We start from the raw sequence: 18,455 nt of genomic DNA on the forward strand, positions 1-18,455 counted from the left end.
TAGATGGCAAGCACAGTTTGGGCTGAAAAGCATCACTCAAAAAATTACACATTTTTCTGCCTAGAAACTAAAGAAAAAATGACTCATGGCCCTAAATGATAAACAGGAGACTGGGGAAGGAGGGTAGAAAAGGAAAGCAGAAGGATTGCTTCATATGTTTTTAAATGAGTCTACCAGTTAGAAGTCCAGATAAATTTTAACTCAATGATCACCATTTGAAGGTTAATCTCAAGAATGGCTAGATGTTCTGCCATGATCAAATGTGAAGAAGAATAAAGACTTCCACCAGACTGAAGGAAAGTGCCTACCATGGGGTAGTGGATGGGGAGGGGGGAGATGCCGGCCTTGAAATGAAAGTTGGGCTCGAGCCCAGATTCTGACATTAGTACTGTGACTCTGGGTGACTCATGTAACTTCAGTGGTCGGGGCAATTCTGAGAGAGGAATTACCATCTCTATCAATGGAGACCATTTTCATACTAGGAAATTCCACAATGAAATCATAGTTCCTCAAAGAGAAAGAATAAGGCAGGTTTGGGCCATGACTAATGTGGGAATTTGCTTATCCATACATATTTGTTATGAGGGTTTCCTTTTTTTCCTTTTTGTTTAAAGGGAGAGAAAAATAAATGTTTGTTAATTTGAAGAAAATAAATTTAATTAAAACTAGGCTCAGGAAAAAACACCAGAAAGTGTTCTAAGCACTGCGTTAAGCATTGAAGATGCAATAGGAAAAAAAATGAGGTCCTCCTCTCTTTAAGAAGCTTACGTTCTCCCTGGCCCATGTCCAAAGGCAAGCATCTAGAGAAGTACCTGCATCCTTCTAGCAGTTGAGCCAAGTTCCAGGAAACCTAGACTATTGTGCATGAAAGCCTCCAATGAGAGGATAAGTTCTAGTCTCCAATTCAGCTTCCAGAACGATATTGCTCAAATCCAAACCTAACCATGTCACTTTTCTCCTCAGAAAGCTCCTAGTGGTTCCGTTAGATAAAATACCAAATCCTCTGCGGGGCTCAGTTGGCCTGTAAAATCCTTCCCAATTTAGTTCCCATAGACCTTTGCATCTTTCTCTACCCTTCGTGGGATCTGCTTTCTGATTAAACTGGTCCTTGTGCTGTTCAGACTATATTCCATCTGGCATATTTACATGGATGCCTCCTCCCTTATCACCTTCACAGTGGAAAATCTCTAGCTTTCTTCAAAGTCTAATTTAGATCCATGTCCTCCAAGCCTGGTCACCCCAATTTTTAGCAATCCTCCTCTTAATAATAATAGCTAACATTTTTATGTCTCTTTAAAGTTTACTAAGCATTGTCTGAGACCAGGTTTGAACTCAGATCCTCCTGACTTCAGGGCTGGTGTTCTATCCACCTAACTGCCCCTCATTCTATCCTTCTTGAAACTACTTGGTTTATACTTTATAGATGCTGCGACCTACAGACAAAATGGAAGCTTCCTAAAGACAGAAATTGTTTCCTGTCTTTTGTACTCTCCCCATCTCCGCCTGTGCCTGGGATATAGTAAATAGATAGTGGATTTTTACAGAATTGTACTGCCCTGAAACTAAACTTCAAATTTCAGCAAGCCTCTGGGGACTTCTCTGTGATACCTGTACTTCTAGGAAGCAAACAGTGAAATACAGATAAATACCACAGTGAGAAACATGCTACTTGATGAGTCAACAGCCATTTATGGAGCAATTACTCTGAACTGAGAGCTGTGCTGGCCACTGAGGTCCAAAGCCCCTGAATATGTAGTTGACACCCTCAAGGAGATGACAGTCTATCAAGGGGAACAATAAGTATAGGGATAAATAAATAGGTCATTTGGAAAGAGAAAGAGCACTAACAACTATGATGTTCTATTTTAAACCATTCTTTCATACTAGATTCCATCCCCTACCCGCCACCCCCATTTACTGTTTCCTAAGATCCAGAATTGACCAGCTGCTTGAATTTTACAGTTATGTCAAAAACTAGATTCGGACTTTGTCTTTCATTATTCATTCAGTCCCTCCCTGGCTTTGTACAATGATGCAACCGTCCAACAGTTGCAATTACAGGAAGACTTGGTGAAACATGGAACTTGGGGGTGTGGATATTTCAATAGAGGTAAAGGAAGAGAGGTTCATTAGATAACAATCACCAAGAAGTCGCCACTCTGACAATCCTTTCAGCTGGGTGCAGGAAGTACTGTGGGCGATTGTGCCAAAAACAACTTCCTAGATCCAGAGCATGACAGCCTGAAATGTGACTTTTAAAATTTGGAGATGGTGCAGTAGAACGATGAATAAAATAAATAGTAAAAGGAAATCCAAATAAATGAAAAAAGGAAATTGAGGAATTATGGTTATTGTTTGTTTTTCATTTGTTTTGTTTTGTGTAACCTTGCATGATAATTTTACACAGCAAGACGGGAGCCATGTTGCTTTCAGCTGTAATAAGGTACTTTTCACATAGATGGAGAGATTTATAAAAATAATTTCACATTATCAGGTCACAGGAAAAATCGGCTCATAGGTTTTTCATGATCATGATAAGATCATGGAAGGGATCTTACAGGTCAGTAGGCTCCATCTCCCATCTCCATGCCTTTGAAGACGCAAGGTCTCATGCCTGAAACATACTCCCTCTTCACTTGTACCTCACACAACGCCTGACTTCCTTCAAAGCCCTGCTCAGGAACGACCTCTTAGAGGAAGCCTTTCTTGCTCCTTTCAGTTCATTGGACAGTAGACCTAGGACTAGAAGGAACTTGAGAGTTTAATTAATATAGCTTCTTCATTGCACAAATGAGGAAACTAAAACCAAGTAAGGTGAAGTTTAAGCGACTTGCTAATGATTCAATGAGATATCTGTAAAGCACTTAACATAGTACCTGACACACAGTTGGTGCTTAATAGATGCTTGTTCCCTTCCCTGTCCTTCCTTACCCAAGGCCACAGAATCCTAAGTATCAGAGGCAGGAAGATATTGCTTTGATATTCCTGCTCTCGTCCCACCCCCATTTATTATTTTTATTATGATTACATTTACTCTCTATATTTGGCGTATATTTATCTGGTAGTCTTCTCTCTCAATAGACTGTAAAGTCCTCGAGGTCAGGGATTATTTTGGGTTTTTTGTCCACCTTCAATAATGCTTGCTGAATTCAATCATTCTATTTTTCCTGTGTTTTCAATGCAAATAAGCCTGAATATTACTGTGGAGAATTTTATGATTACCCTCAATTATTCTGTTACGAGAACCTATGATTACTCTGTATTCTGTTTATATGGGTCGTCGGCACATTGTTTCCCTTACTGGCAAGTGAACTGCTTTGTCAACACCTGGGATTGTATTTTTGTCTTGCTTTGCATCCCCAGCTCTTAGCAAAGTACCCGGCATATAGTAAGTGCCCAGTATAGAGTAAGTGCCTAATAAATGCTTGCTGACTGATGAAAGGAGCTTCTTTCCCATCGGCTTTACAAAGGTTCGCACAGAGAGAGAAGCTATGAAAAGCTTCTTTTTTTTTTTTTTTTTTTTTTCCCACCAGGCCCAGACCTCAGCCATGGGAAATGACTGAGTAGCAGGCAGTGTGTGGAATTAAAACAAACTTTCTGGTCATGTTATCACAACTGCAGTTTAAAATTCTAAAACATACTTGACATGTCCTCTCCACTGGGTACCCACACAGAGATGCAAATAACAGGGTACAGTAATTATAGTATGCAGACAAGCAGCAAGAAGTCATCATCTATCAGGCAACACAATGCATTCATTTCATGTTTGCTTTTAAAACACAAACTCGCTTCGCTCTTATAGGCTTCTGGGGGACCATTTTTTGAGAAACATCTCATATCCTTTCCTGAAATTTATTTGATATCTAATGAATGCGCTTGGATATTTGGCCTGAAGAAAGACTGGAGTGGGGGGCTGGGGCAGGGAGAGGAAGGAGATAAGAGCTGTCTGTGAGGAATACAAATCCTCCCTCCCTCCCTTTCTTTTTTTCCTTTTCTCCCTCCCTCCCTTCTTGTCTTCCCTCCCTCTTCCCTCTCTCTTTCTACTCCTTCTCAACTCCTGCCTCCCTTTCCTTTCCATTCCTCCTCTTTATTTCCCTCCCTCCTTACCTCTTTTCCCCTGGGGTTTCTGCTGTCTTGGTAAGCAATGGTGGAGGTACCAGGGGTCCTTAGGGAAAAGCCCCACCAGAAAGAGCATTTGGGTTTAACCAACTAAATAAAAATGGAAGAAATCTGTGAATGATCATTTTAAGATGCTCAGACATCTATTTTCAAGTTCTCTCAAAAAGGGGTAGATGCCAAAAGAAGAATCAGAGACAGATGGCAGGACAGTTGTACAAGTACAAGAGAAAGAGAAAAAATGAGAGAGAGACAGAGACAGAGATGAAGAGAGATAAAGATAGAAGGAGGCAAGGAGATAAAGAGAAATGGAGATGAAGAGAGAGATAGAGAGACAGAGATGGAGGCAGAGAGAGAAAGAGATAAAGAAAGATATACATGAAGGGAGATAGGGAGATAGAAAAAGACATGGAGACAAAGAGACAGAGGTGAAGAGAGATAGAGAGACAGAGCATGGAGACAGAAAGAAACAGAGATAGGGAGACAAAAAGAGACTTGGCAACAGAGATAGAGAGAAACGTGGAAACAGAGAGAAAGAGATAGAAAGACATAAAGAGACATGGAGACAGAGAAACAGAAATGAAGGGAGACAGAGAAAGAGACTGTTGAGCAGCAGCAAGGATCCAGCTATGCTAGAGAGTGTTCTGGATTCAGTAAGAAGACCAGAGTCTAAATCCTGTCTCTGCTACCTACAATCTATGGAATCTCAGGGCAGCATTTGACCTCCTAAATCTCTCACCTAAATTTTCTCACCTATAAAGGGTGTTGACCTAAGTCCAAATTGAGGATTCCATGGACCTAAGACTGTCTGCAAGTTGCTCCCTCTCAATGGACCTCAGTTTGCTCATCATGGAACGAGAAGGCTAGAGTAGATGATCTCTGAGGTCTTTTCCAAATCTAGATCCATAACTCTTTTGAGTGGTAAGACATTCCCCTTTATGAGCCTTAGCTTCCTCATTTACAAAATGGGATGGTTGAACTCAGTTTCTATGATCACTGCCATTTCCTAATCTATGATCGTGTGATTGATGAATCTGTATAATCAAAGAAATCATCTTGACCCAGACAGTCGTTAACTGTGTGATCTTGGCCATGTCCCTTCACCCTTCTGATTTTCAGATTTCTCACATATAAAATGAGGCTAATAATCATCCCCCACAGAGTGTGGCAATGGTGTTATATAAGTACCTAATGAATAGTTGCTGAACTGAAGGAACAAATGAGATAATATAAAGTACTTTATAAACTGTATCCACAATGTTATAAAGACATCACCTATTATGATAGCAACTACAATAGTAGCAAATGGATTTCTTTCCAAAATCCCCATTGCCTCTTTGCATTTTGTTTGTGTGTGCCAGTTTCCTGATGATAAATGCCCCAAGGAATGGCTTCCGACTGCTCACTGGCTTATCACCTAAGAAACAGGTGCCTGCTTCTCTATTTTCCCCTAATAGCAGGCCTGCAATGAGGCTCAGAAACCTTTCAAAAACCAACTGCACAATAAGTGACTACAAAAAGTTACTGAGTTGTAAAGTCTGTTTCTTCTTACACATTCACACACACACACACACACACACACACACACACACACGTTTACACGTACATACATATCCTTGTTACTCAATCCAGTACTTCTCACACTAGAGACTGTAAGGCGTCTTTGCTGCCCGATAAGATGATCCAGAAGGGGGCTGGGGTAAATTTCCTCAGTTCCCACAAATCTTTCAGCTATCATAAGAATCATGTTTTTTGTTTTTAAATTTTAAATTCTTCAAGCACTTCTTCTTGGAGGATGGAAATGAAGGAAAAATCAAACTCTAACTCATTCTCCAAGCTACTGAGTCTTTAAAAAAAAGACAGTGAATAGAGTAAACATGGCTGGTTGGAAAGAGGAGGATAAAAGATGATCATCTGGAAGTGAGGGAGCTGAAGAAAAGCCAAGGAGCATTCTTGAATCATGATTAGAGATATAAACTGTGGTTAGGGAGGAAATAATCTTTAAAATCATGGCATACCTATTCCATCCAAGTCAATCTAACCAAGACTTAGAATCACAGAAATCACAATAAAATAATAAATCTTAAGAGCTAGAATTTACTATAAGAAATTCTAAGAGAACTTTAGAAAAAACTTGGGACAATTTATATGAACCGATGTAGAGTGAAGTGAGCAGAACCACAATAGCAGCAATTTTGTACAACAATTACCTGTGAAACCCTTAGCTACTTTGATCAAGACAGTGATCCAAAGACAATTCCTAAGGACCCAGATGAAAAATGCATATATGTATGTATATGTATATATAATTTATTGTTATTTTGTTGTTTATAGTTATATCTGTCTCTGCTTTCATATATGGGCTTTTCTTGGCAAAGATAATGGATTGCTTTTCCATTTCTTTCTCTAACTCATTTTATATTTGAGGAAACTGAGACAGAGTGAAGTGGCTTGCCTAGGGTCACATAGCTACTAAGTATCTGAGGCCAGATTTGAACTTGCGAAGATGAGTATGTGCACTATGGTTCTACAAAGTAGGGAGAAAGGGGAAGAAAGAGAGAGAGAAGGGGAGAGAAAGAAGGAAAGGGGAGAGGGAAAAAGAAAGGGAGAGGAAGAGGAAAGAGAAAGAAGGGAGAGGCAGGGGGAGACATACAAAGAGAGAGAGAGAGAGAGAGAGAGAGAGAGAGAGAGAGAGAGAGAGAGAAAGAGAGAGAAGGAGACAGAGAGAGAGAGACAGAGAAAGAGAGAGAGAATGTACATATACATATGCATATACATACACACATGTGTATATACCTGTAATTTCATTGCAAAAGAGAACTTCTAGTGAAGAACTATTCTCCACCAGCACAGATAGGCACCTCTTCTACACCTTGAGGCACCTTCTGCACCTTAAAAATAACCTAAGGCATTAAGGTTCAATTATTGCCTGGGATCCCCTAGTCAATATGTCAGAGGTTAGATTTGAACTCAGATCTTTATAATGCTAAGAATAGCCTTCTCTCTGCTCTACTGTCTCTCATAAAACAAATAAACACAAAACTACAAGATAACATGGAGCAGGACCACAAGCAGCTAGGGGAAAATAGAAAGTGAAGAATGGGGAGGGCAGGTTTTAATAAGAATATGTTGAGATCATTCTTGGATGTGGAGAGTTTGAGGTGCTGATGGCCATTCCAGGTGAGAAGTATAGGAGGCAGGTAAAACATGGAGCTTCTGGTGTGGGGAAGAGGTGGGGATGGAAATCCACATCTGGGAGTCAGGTGTGCCGAGGTGGTCCCTGAAGCCATGGAGGTAGCATAGGTCACCAAAGAAGAGAGGAAAGAGAAGAGAGCCCCTAGAGGAAGCTCACACTTCAATTTGTACAAGAATCAGTCCCAGAAAGATAGCCTGACCTCCTTTGATGGGCTTCGCTGTGGGCTAACTATACCCATGAGCTTCATTCTTTTTCTAATGGCCATAATTAGAGGCAGCTCTGACCTCCTGACTTTTGGCAGGAAAGCTAGACGTGCTTGGAGGAATAAACAGTGAGCTCAGAGCCAAGGAAGAGGTGTAAGCAGGTTAAAGGAAGTAGAAACCCCTTGTTTTCCAGGAGCTAGTGATCAAACTCCTGTTTTATATCTTAGAAGAGGAAACTCCCCATCAGATTCCCTATTTTAATTAAAATTTTCTCCTAATCAAAGTACTAATTTTCATTGCTTTAAAGTTAAACATGAATGAAATCTTAATTTACAGCTGCTTTGGGAAGTGTATGGACACTGGGGATGTCCTGTACCTACAATGAACCATGAACAGAAAAAAATGAAAAGAAGAAAACATTTCTTGGCTATATATGTGCTATCATGTTTTCCCTGAAGATCTAAATATTTTAGAGAAAATAATATACAAAGAAAACAATCCCTCCAAACCCAAATAGCAACATTGATTTAAAAATAGGAGAGATTTTAGAAGTTAACAAATCCAATACTCTTTTTATAGATGAAGTAACTAGGACTTAGAATGATCAAGTCAATCAGTCAGCTAGCATACATTAAAGCACCTATTATGTGTCAGATATGTGCTGTACCAGAAGCCAAGGGAGAACTAAAAATAGATACAAGATACAATCATCATGTTTAAAAGGAACTTTTTAAGGATTCCACAAATGGAAGAAAAGGACTTTTAATGACCAAGACCCATGCATGTTCCCTTTACTGTTTGTTCACTCTAAAACTCAGCCAACTCTTTCTGGATTTTGTATGGGCTTATGGGAGAGTTTGACAGAGTTTCTGCTGGAGGATATCTTATATCAACTAACCTTAGTATACCACCCTTTTCTAAAAACTGTTAAGGATGAATGACTAAATTAATTCTAAACATAATATAGGGGGAAGGGAAAACACCCTGGTGGGAGCTCAAGCCTATGTCATGAGAGAATCACTCCTCTACTCCCCTGAAAGAAAGACATAGCCTTGATCAGAATCCAAGATTCATCTGAGAGGGTTGGAATTGGGCTACATATCGTTGGAGCTCATATGGACTATAACATTATATAAAATTGACTAGTATGATCATGATTTTAAAAGAATTATTATACAAAGCAAACAATCTCTATAGCCAACATAAATCTTTCACATGCTAGCTGGCATACGTCTTACAGGACAAAAAGTCACTGATTTATTTACGATGGGTAAGGGATCATTCCATGTGATAAGAACTGTTCTCAGACCCAAAACATTTGCTGAGGGTCAGCCCCAATGCACATATTTTGCAATTTGTGTAATTCCTATGATTTTTGCTTCAAGTCCAAGAAAAATCTCAGTGTTTCTTCTTTACCAAATGTGTTCCACAAATGTAATAAAAGTAACTGCAGCATTTCTAAAACACAACAGAGCTTGAAGAAAGGGATTAAGCTCTTCCTTAATGTGGAATACCCTACAGATTCATGAGCCTGGAACAGTCTCCAAGCAGAACTAAACTTCAGCAATTATAGAAAGAGTCCAAGATGACTTTCTTAAAAAACTCCAACCACCCCCCCCAAAAAACAAACAAACAAACAACAAACATGCTATGACCTAAAGCATTCTATGAAGCAAAAAGCTGGTGCTGTAGATATAGCATCAGATGTGGAATCAGGAAAATCTAAATTTGAATCTAGCCTTGAACACTTACTAGCTATGGGCAGATCATTGAACTTCTCCCTTAGTTTTTCTCAATTGTGCAACAGGGATTATAACAGTACCTCCCTCCTAGAGTTATTATGAAAATCAAATGAGATAATATTTGTAAAGTGCTTAATATTGTGCCTGACACATAGTAGGTGCTATATCAGTGCTAGCTATTATGATGATTATTTTGCTGATGTATGCAAAAAACACATGCAAGGCTAGAAATCAACATTCGTTCAGTTAAACAACATTTATTAAGTCTGCACTATGCATAGCAAAGGAGAGAGCATCATATGGTTCACAACATGCTGTGCTTGGATGCAGGAGGAGCTTGGTTCAGCTCCTATTTAGGCAGTGTGTCTTTGGGTAAATCAATTAACTTAGTGTTGCAGGCAACTCTAAGACTGCACATATATTGTGACTAATTTGGAAATGTATTTTGCATGACTTCACAGAAGTCATATATATTATATATCAATCTCATATGCTTGTCTTTTCAATGGGTGAGGAAAGAACAGGCAGGAGGAAGAAAATTTGGAACACAATTAAAAAAAGAGAGAAGAAGCTAAAGATAAATAAATAAAAATCTGAAAAATAAAGATGTTGCAGGAATGTTTTGTCACCACTGAGTTCCCTAAAAGCAATAAAATCCCAGATCTAGTCCAAAAAACAAACAAAAATCCATTCAAACTCCTGGGAATACACCCATAAAAACAAAATTATCCCTGACATCCAGGAACTTGCCAGCTGCTTAGTCTATATAGGCTATCACATATGGACATATTTGGAGCTTTCTAGATAGAATGTAAGCTTTTTGACAGTAAATAGCCTCACAGGTATTTGCATCTCTAGCACCTATTAGGTGCTTAATAAATGCTTGTTGAATGATTAGTAGCCATTTACTGAATGCTCACAGGGTTTATGCTCTCTACTAGAAATAGGAAAAGTTAGTTAAGTCAAAGTTGTCTGCCCAGTGGCTGGCAGCATGGTATGAAGAATAATGTGCAGAATCGGGAGTCAGGAAGATCTGGATTCAGATCCTGATTTTAACATTTACTTGTTGTGACCATATGAGCAATTAACTTCTCTGGTTTTTAGTCAATTTTCTAAGACTATCGGTTATAGATAAGGTGGAGTGAATTCTCACACTGTAGTAATCACAGGTCACTGACATTAAAAGACAAAAAATTTTTTTACAGGATCTAAGTAGTTCTGTTAATAGTTTTGTCATCTGGGGCCTCACATTCAACACGAACTAAGAAAATACATCTACTATATATACAGAAAATACTCCTAAAATCTTAGACTAGCAAATGTTTCCCAGAACCCTTTGAAAGAAATATTGATGATGTTAACTGCTTTGGTACAAAATTTCCCATTAAATCTAGAATCCTCAGGATGTTGTCACTTTGCCCTTCTTCAGTCAAGAGCAATCTTTACCCAGATATGTGTGTGTTTGTGCCTTTATTCAAATGACCTGATGCTACCAAAGTAAAGCTTTTTGATGCTTTCACATAGAGATGAAACCATCCACTTGAAGGAACACACCCATTGCTTGTAAAGAATTAGACTGAAGAAGAAGAAAAATCTTAATAGAAAACATGACAGGGACTGGGGTTTCCCCACCCCAGAAGCATAAACACATGTCTGGAAAGCATATCAGAGGTTGGATGTGTTGGACAAGCAGTAAAAATTTTGATGGCCAGCTGGAATTTGAATTCTGTCCAAAAATGGGGTAAAAAGATGAATTGAAGAAGCCAAAGAGCAAAATTTGAGCAAAACCCATTAATGTTAGGATTTGAAGCTATATTTTCCCAACTGTCTTAGCAGCAGATGTAGAACCCATATTTTCCAAAACCCCCCAGCCCAAGCTAGAGCTGAAAATTTACCTGTGAGCTTTGAGTATCCGCTGTGCGATAGTATCACCAATCTTGTTGAAGACAACTTTATCATCAGCACAACTAATAAAGAACTGGTTCTAGAGAAAAGAAATTTGATAATCATTGAAGTCACTCAATTATTTACTAATACAGGGAAAGAGGGAAGAGAAAAAAAAGAAAAGGGCAAGAGAGAGAAAGGAAAGGAGGGAAGGAGAGCAAGATCAGGGGAGGGCAGGGGATGAAGAAGAGACGATAAAGAGGGATAGGGAGAGAAAGAAGGAATTTTGTACGTGTGTGTGTGAGAGAGAGAGAGAGAAAGAGAGAGAGAGACAGAGACAGAGACACAGAGTTTTCACTCTGCAGTTACATGAGGCTCAGAACTTTGGACCAGGACTTAGTAGATGTTGGTCCTATCCAAGCTCAATCACCAAATGGGTCTTGCCCTCTTGAGCAGATCATTTCCATTCTCTGGGTCTGTCTTCTCACCCATTATATAAGGGAGTCAGGCTGGTTGGTCTCAAAGGTCTCTGAGCTCTCAGATTTTGTGAATCAGTGGATTGGCATCACTTTGGACAAACAGCCTTTACATCATCTTATATTAAAATGTTGTCTTGCACTTCAAGTCAGGAAGACCTGAGGTTCAAATTCTACCATGAACATTTTCTAGCTATGTGACTCTGAGCAAGTCATTTAATCCCTTTGATTCTGTTTCCGTAAAGGCAAAATAGGGATAAAGATGATTATTATCTAGACAGAAGGAAAGAAGGAATATAAAGCTCTTTGCAAAATGATAGAGCTATGAATGTCTGTGATTATAATTCACAGCTATGACAAGGAATTATCTCTATGGTTTTCATTAGCACAGAGAACTCTCATTTGAGGATCCTCCCTTATTAACTCAGCACTTTCTCTATAGTTTATAGTCTTAGTCAACTATTCAATAAGCATTTATCAAGCACTTACTATATACTAGATACACTGCTAAACACTGGGGATAGAATGGCAAAAACCTTCCTTTTCTTTAAGGAGCTTACATTCTAAAGGAGAGGACAAGTTATCCCCCAAATAATTAGATGGAATCAAGATATCGGAGCTCTGAGAAATTAGGTATCACAACATCTGTGTGTTAGGGTGAGGACCTGAATCCAAATCTTCTTGGCCCTTAGGCCTGCTTCCCAGCTGTGCCACTATTATTGTTAGAAACTTCTGAAGTTCTTAACAAAAATAATTTGATATAATGGAGTCAATTGAATGATGAAAATATTATTCCATAATGACAATTCTCTAGAAGGTAATTTAAGTTAAATTACCTTTGATCAGATCCATAAACTGGATAAATTATATTTAACTAGATTAAAGAAATGAAAATATCATAATACAGATTCTGAGTTCACAGGGTTCACTTATTGAAATGGGCAGACTTTATTACTTCTATTTTTTTCCCCCTGGAACTCATTAGTTTAAAAATTTTTTTTTCACATACATTGTTTGCAACATGAACACATTGAACAAAATAAATTTATTGCTACATAAAACATTGTAAAGACATAGCCTGGGAAGGTAGATAAAGGGTATGAGTTAGGAATCTATGGGTTCATGTCCCAAGTCTGACCTATATTGAGTGTGGGACTCTGGGAAAGTGCCTCATTTCTACTTCTTCCAAGCAAACTCATTACAGCTTAAGGAGGATAAATGGGGACAGATCCTCATTGCAAGATGGAGGCTAGAGATCCTCACTGTAAGGTATCTTGAGGGGGGAACATGGAAGAACCACTCAAACTGGGGCTCCAGTTAAATATTAAATGTTCTATTTAACATGTATTGGATTACCTATCAGCTAGGGGAGGAGGGGGGGGGGGAAGGAGGGGAAAATTTGGAACAAAAGGTTTTGCAAGGGTCAATGTTGGAAAAATTATCCATGCATATGCTTTGTAAATAAAAAGCTCTAATTAAAAAAAAAAAACGTTCAATGTTAGCAGTTATATAAGCAAATGGAAACTTCCGACACGTTCATTTCAACCACCCAACTATACTTGATCTCCATCTCTTCTACTCCCCAACTCCCAGGTTCTCAACTAAAGCCTATGACCTAGTAAGTTTTGTCTGTTCAGTGTCCTGTTCTCCCAAGCCCCTCTTATAAGAAAGCAAGTGAAAACCTGAGCCATATATCTTCCTCCTAGAGCACTATGTCTTTTTAAGTATGATAAACTTGGACAAACTGAGTCTTAACCCAAAGCAATGATATTCCAACGGCAGAATTTCAGAAGTCATGGCAGAGGTAACATTTTAGAAAAAAGATCTTCCCCCACCAACTCTCTTATGATCAGATGCTCCAGGTGGTTGGCCACCTACAGACAAAGCTGGCCCTGAGTTCAGGGGCCACTGTCATGAGTAAGTCTTCCCATCCCTGGGACTTACTTCTATGTAGATGTAGTGTTTGCTGTTCTCTATCACATGCACATACGCTGCATGGATGGACTCTTCATGGTATTTTATGCCAGCTGACCAATCGGCAGCAGAACGGAGTAACTACAAGAAAAAATTAAAAAAGATTAAAACTGGAATTACCTGCTAATGGATGTAACTCTAATAATTATAAGGACTTTACAATTATTATCTCATTTGATTTTCATAGCGATCCTGGGAGGTATGTGCTGTTATTGTCCACATTTCACTGCTGAGGAAACTGAGACTCAGAGAGATGTTACACCTCAGATGGTCTGACCATAAAACCAAAGCTCTTCCCATTAGAACACATCTCAATGGTTCCTAGAAATAACAGACAATTCAATACAAGTATTTGCTAAGGAGGGCCAGTAGGGGGGCTTCATAGCACATAAGACTTCAGGCAACAAGTCAAGAAGATTCATCTTCCTGGGTTCAAATCTGGCTTCAGACACTTCCTAGTTGTATGACCCTGGGCAAGTCGCTCCACCCTGTTTGCCTCAGTTTCCTCATCTGTTAAATGAGCTAGAGAAAGAAATAGGCAAATCATTCTAGTATCTTTACCAAGAAAACCCCAAATGGAGTCATAAAGAGTTGGATACAACTAAAAAAACAGTTGAACAACAATAAATTTGTTAAGAATCTTTTGCATGTTCAAGACATTGTTTAAAGTGAAGTCATGGAAAAGTGGGCTGCGTTCCCATCAAGAATGCTTTCGTTTCAAATAAAAAACACAAATATGTGGTTTCTATGGAAAGTTTCTTTTTATAAATATCATTTCAAAATGTGGCTTCTTCCCCCTCCAAAGAGAACTTTTACTTCACACTAGCAGACTCACGTGATGCAGACATAAGTTTCTCTTGACCATGGACACTTTTTTTCCCCAGATAAGTTTCTTAAAATGAAAATTTGCATCACTGACAGAAAAAAATTATGTGTGTGTGTGTGTGTGTGCGCGCGCGCACGCACATGCGTGTGTGTCTCATCTTCTGAGCTCAGCCATAGTGGATAGGGTAGGTCCAAGCCCACTTGGATCAGAACCCAGCCTCTGTTATCTCAGACCTGCTTTATGAACTTTCCTTTCTCATTCCCATTTCTGGCCTTGGACAGCTCTGAACATATGCTGCAGAAACCCTCTTTTCCCTCCCTCCCTTGCCTCCCAAGAAAAGGAGGGTCTCCCCGGAGTTCAGCTTACTAATGACCTTTTATCTAGGTCTAAAACCTAGCCAAAACTTTCCTCCAGTATAAGGATCTCACTGCTTCTTGATCCCCATCCAATTCTGACCTCCAGCCACTTTCTGGAAGACTATTAACCCTGTAGACTTCAGAATTCCTGGGATAGACTGGGGGAGTCTTCGCCCTTCTTGCAGAACCTGGGGGCTGGAAATGCTACCTTATTTATATAAAATACTACTCCATGTGTACAGATCTCATTAATTTGCTTCAATGGAGCCATGATCTCTGAAGTATTCTGTCACGAGATAATATGTTTTTAGCATAATATTTGGCACATCAAAGGCACTTAATAAATGCTTATTCCCTATTCCTTTCCCAGTGTTAAAAGGCACAACTACCTGGCTATTATCGGACTCTACTTCATTTCTTCCCTACAGTTCCTTACTGGACAGGTCCAGTCTGCAAGCTAGGAGACTATGTCTAGATCACATTACATTGCATGAGTCAGTGGAGAGCTGGAAGGGACCTGAGAGATCCCTGGGTCAGAACTGAGGTCCAGAGATGTTTAAAGATTTTCCTACAGCCATACACTGAATGGGGGCAGTGGATAGACTCTGAAGTCCTGAAGATCTGAAATCAAATTCCATCTCAGACACTTGCTAATTGAATAATCCTGGGCAAGTCACTTAACCCCGATTACTTTCCCCCTACCGAAAAAAAGAAAAGAAAATTATGACCATCTTTTCTGAGGGTTCTGAGTCAAGATAAACACATATACAATGGTTTTCTATGGTCATTAAGCAATATTAGATGGGCTTCCAGAAATCTCAGATGAACAGTCTGCAATCTAATTCATTGCATCAAAATGAAAATTAGATGGCTCAGACAAATGTGTGCATTACTTCAGTGAAATATTTTCATCACCACTGAACGCCTGTTTTTTCCAGCTGTTCCACTTTTTTTTTTTTTTTTTTCTCTGCACAGATTCCATTTCTGGATTAAACCTAAATAATAGTGCCAAGACTGAAATTGATCATAAGTCATGCAGAAATGTGCATAGATCATATTGCCCCAAATAGAGCTGGAGTCAGGTCTAACCTCCACTTTCAAAACCTCAGCATTACAAAATTACAGAATATAGATGAAAAATGCAGGGGTGGTTCTTTAAAAATATGTTTCTTCTCAAAATTACAACTGGAACCCATCATTTTTCCTTTTTGCTGTGGCCCCTTTTTAAGCACAAAGAATACCTCCAGCCAAGCACAACTCCCAATCTTCTTGCTATATTGTTTCCAAGCAGAATTCAGAGATTATATAATAGGAGTCTGTTCTTGGAGGAAGAGAGTTCTATTTTTCCTAGAATCTCTCCCAAATTGCATTTTTGTCTCTTGACCCGATGACCCTTTCCAGTTTCAATCCTTCTTATGAATCCAGTCTGATTTCCCTCATCCCCCCTACCTTGCTCACTCAATCATCAATCATCAGATGCCAATAGATAGAGTACGTGACTTATCTGAAGTAGGCTGGCAAAGTAGCTAGCTTCTCTTTAATAGCTTTAATATTGAGTTTATGGCAATGAAGAATAGACAAAGAGCATCCCAATGACATCAGTCCAACTTGAGTGTCAGATCTCAAATATTTAGTAGCTTAATAGTACCCCAGATAATTCCATAACTACCTCAGATCCTTGATTTCCTCATCAGTAAAATAGGAATAACAATGCTATCTATCACATAGGGTTTTTCTGAGGCTTTTGGTATTTGAATTCCAGCTATTATTTGCAGCATTATTAATCTTGCTGTAAAAAAATGGCTCTCCAATATATTCTCTAAGTTAAAGGTTAATTTGACTTAAAGCTCTTGTAAAAACTTGGAAGTGGTTATGGTGTATGTACTGAAAGATGGACAACCTTTGTAGTCAGAAAGCCTGGATTCAAGTCTTGACTTTCTCATCAGTAAAATGAAGATAATTATTATATCATTATTATTCCACTATTATGTGTTAAAGGTATGCAAGCACTAATAAAAAATATGATCACTAATACTAATTTGATATAATAATGGATATTGTTGTTATTATTTAGCAATAATAATAATTATTATAAATGCTATATTAATAAATGTTATAACTAGCACTTGCAAAGCACAAATATTATTTTTTTCCTCATGGCCCCCTTAAAAAATAGGTGCTATTATTTCCCTTATTTTACAAACGAGGAATCTGAAGCAGACAGTAGTCAAGTGACTTAACTTAAGGCACACAGTTAATAAACATTTGAGAAAAGATTTGAACTCAGTTCATCCTGACTTTCCACTGTACTACTTAGCTTCCATCCTAACGGTATCATTTTAAGTCTATATGAATACTGCTGAGTCATTTTTCAATTGTGTCTGACTCCCCTTTGGGGATTTTCTTGGCAGAGATACTGAGCAGTTTGCCCTTTCCTTCTCTAACTCATTTTACAAATAAGGAAACTGAGGCAAGCAAAGTAACCTGCTTAAGGTCACACAGCTAGTAATTATCTGAGGTTGGATTTGAACTGAGGATATTGAGACTTCTTGATTCCAGGCTCAGCACTCTCTGCATTGCACCACCTAGCTGCCTGGTATACAGTTTTGTAGGGTTAACAGCATGAAATCCAATGTCTATAAAGTTGTAAATTACAATATAAATACCAGGTATTATTGTGATCATTGCTACTACTGCTATTAATAGTTTGAGAAGCAAGAGGTGGAATGATGTGGAAGATAGTATTGCCTGAAAGAGGAAGATCTGGATTCAGCTTTCTCCTTTGACAAAGACTGGTTGGTTGATCCCAGGTATGGCAAGGAACTCTATTGATAGAATCTTCTTACAGGGATATCCCTACATTTAACAAATCATAGGACTGATAGAACACAATAAAGAAAATCTTATTTGGGAAAGTGAAACCAGTCATGAAATATCTCAGCAAGAAACTAATCAACTATTGCTTTCTTTCTAACACTTGGGGAGGGAAATGGAGTTGTTTCTGGAGAAGAAAGAGAGAGGTGATTTCAAAGCATGGGACATATCACAGTGAGTGGTCAGCATGGACATGAAGATGGAGTACAGAAAATGAGGTAGAAAGACACTAAAGATATGAAAGGCAAAATGGACAACTGATTACATTAAATTAAAAAAGTTTTGCTTAAACAAAACAAAAAATAAAACAACAAGATTAAAAGGGAAGCACAAAGCTGGAAAAAAAATTTGCGGCCACTATTTCTGATAAAGAGCTCATTTTTAAAATATATAAAGAACTGTATCAAATTTATAAGAATACAAATTATTTCTCAATTGATAAATGATCAAAGGATATGAACAATTTTCAGGTGATAAAGCTAAAGCCATCTATGGTTATATCTTTAAAAATGCTCTAAATCACTATTAATTAGAGAAAAGCAAACTAAAAAATCTCTGAGGTACCACCTCACATCTCTCAGACTGGCTAAAATGACAGGAAAAAATAATGATGAATGTGGGAGGGGATGTGGGGAAAACTGGGACACTGATGAATTGTTGGTGGAGTAGTAAATGATCTAACCATTTTGGAGAGCAATTTAGAACTATGCCCAAAAGGCTATAAAATGATGTATATTTTTTGACCCAGCAGTGAATTGGAAAGTGAGTAGATGCCCATCAATTGTGGAATAGTTGAACAAGTTGTGGC

General features: G+C 38.5%; 1 protein-coding gene across 4 annotated transcripts in view; it reads right to left on the minus strand.

Annotated features, from left to right (window-relative positions):
- Positions 1 to 18,455, minus strand: part of PLD1 (phospholipase D1) — a 262,525-nt gene that overhangs the window by 34,336 nt on the left and 209,734 nt on the right. For all 4 annotated transcript variants that reach the window (XM_031957665.1, XM_031957664.1, XM_031957663.1 and 1 more), the window contains 2 exons: positions 13,562 to 13,672; positions 11,153 to 11,241 (listed from right to left, as the gene is read on the minus strand). In XM_031957665.1, the coding sequence (XP_031813525.1) occupies positions 11,153 to 11,241; positions 13,562 to 13,672 (200 nt within the window). The remainder of the gene's footprint in view (positions 1 to 11,152; positions 11,242 to 13,561; positions 13,673 to 18,455) is intronic.

The sequence above is a fragment of the Sarcophilus harrisii genome, chromosome 3, assembly GCF_902635505.1.
Source record: "Sarcophilus harrisii chromosome 3, mSarHar1.11, whole genome shotgun sequence".
Lineage (NCBI taxonomy): Eukaryota > Metazoa > Chordata > Mammalia > Dasyuromorphia > Dasyuridae > Sarcophilus > Sarcophilus harrisii.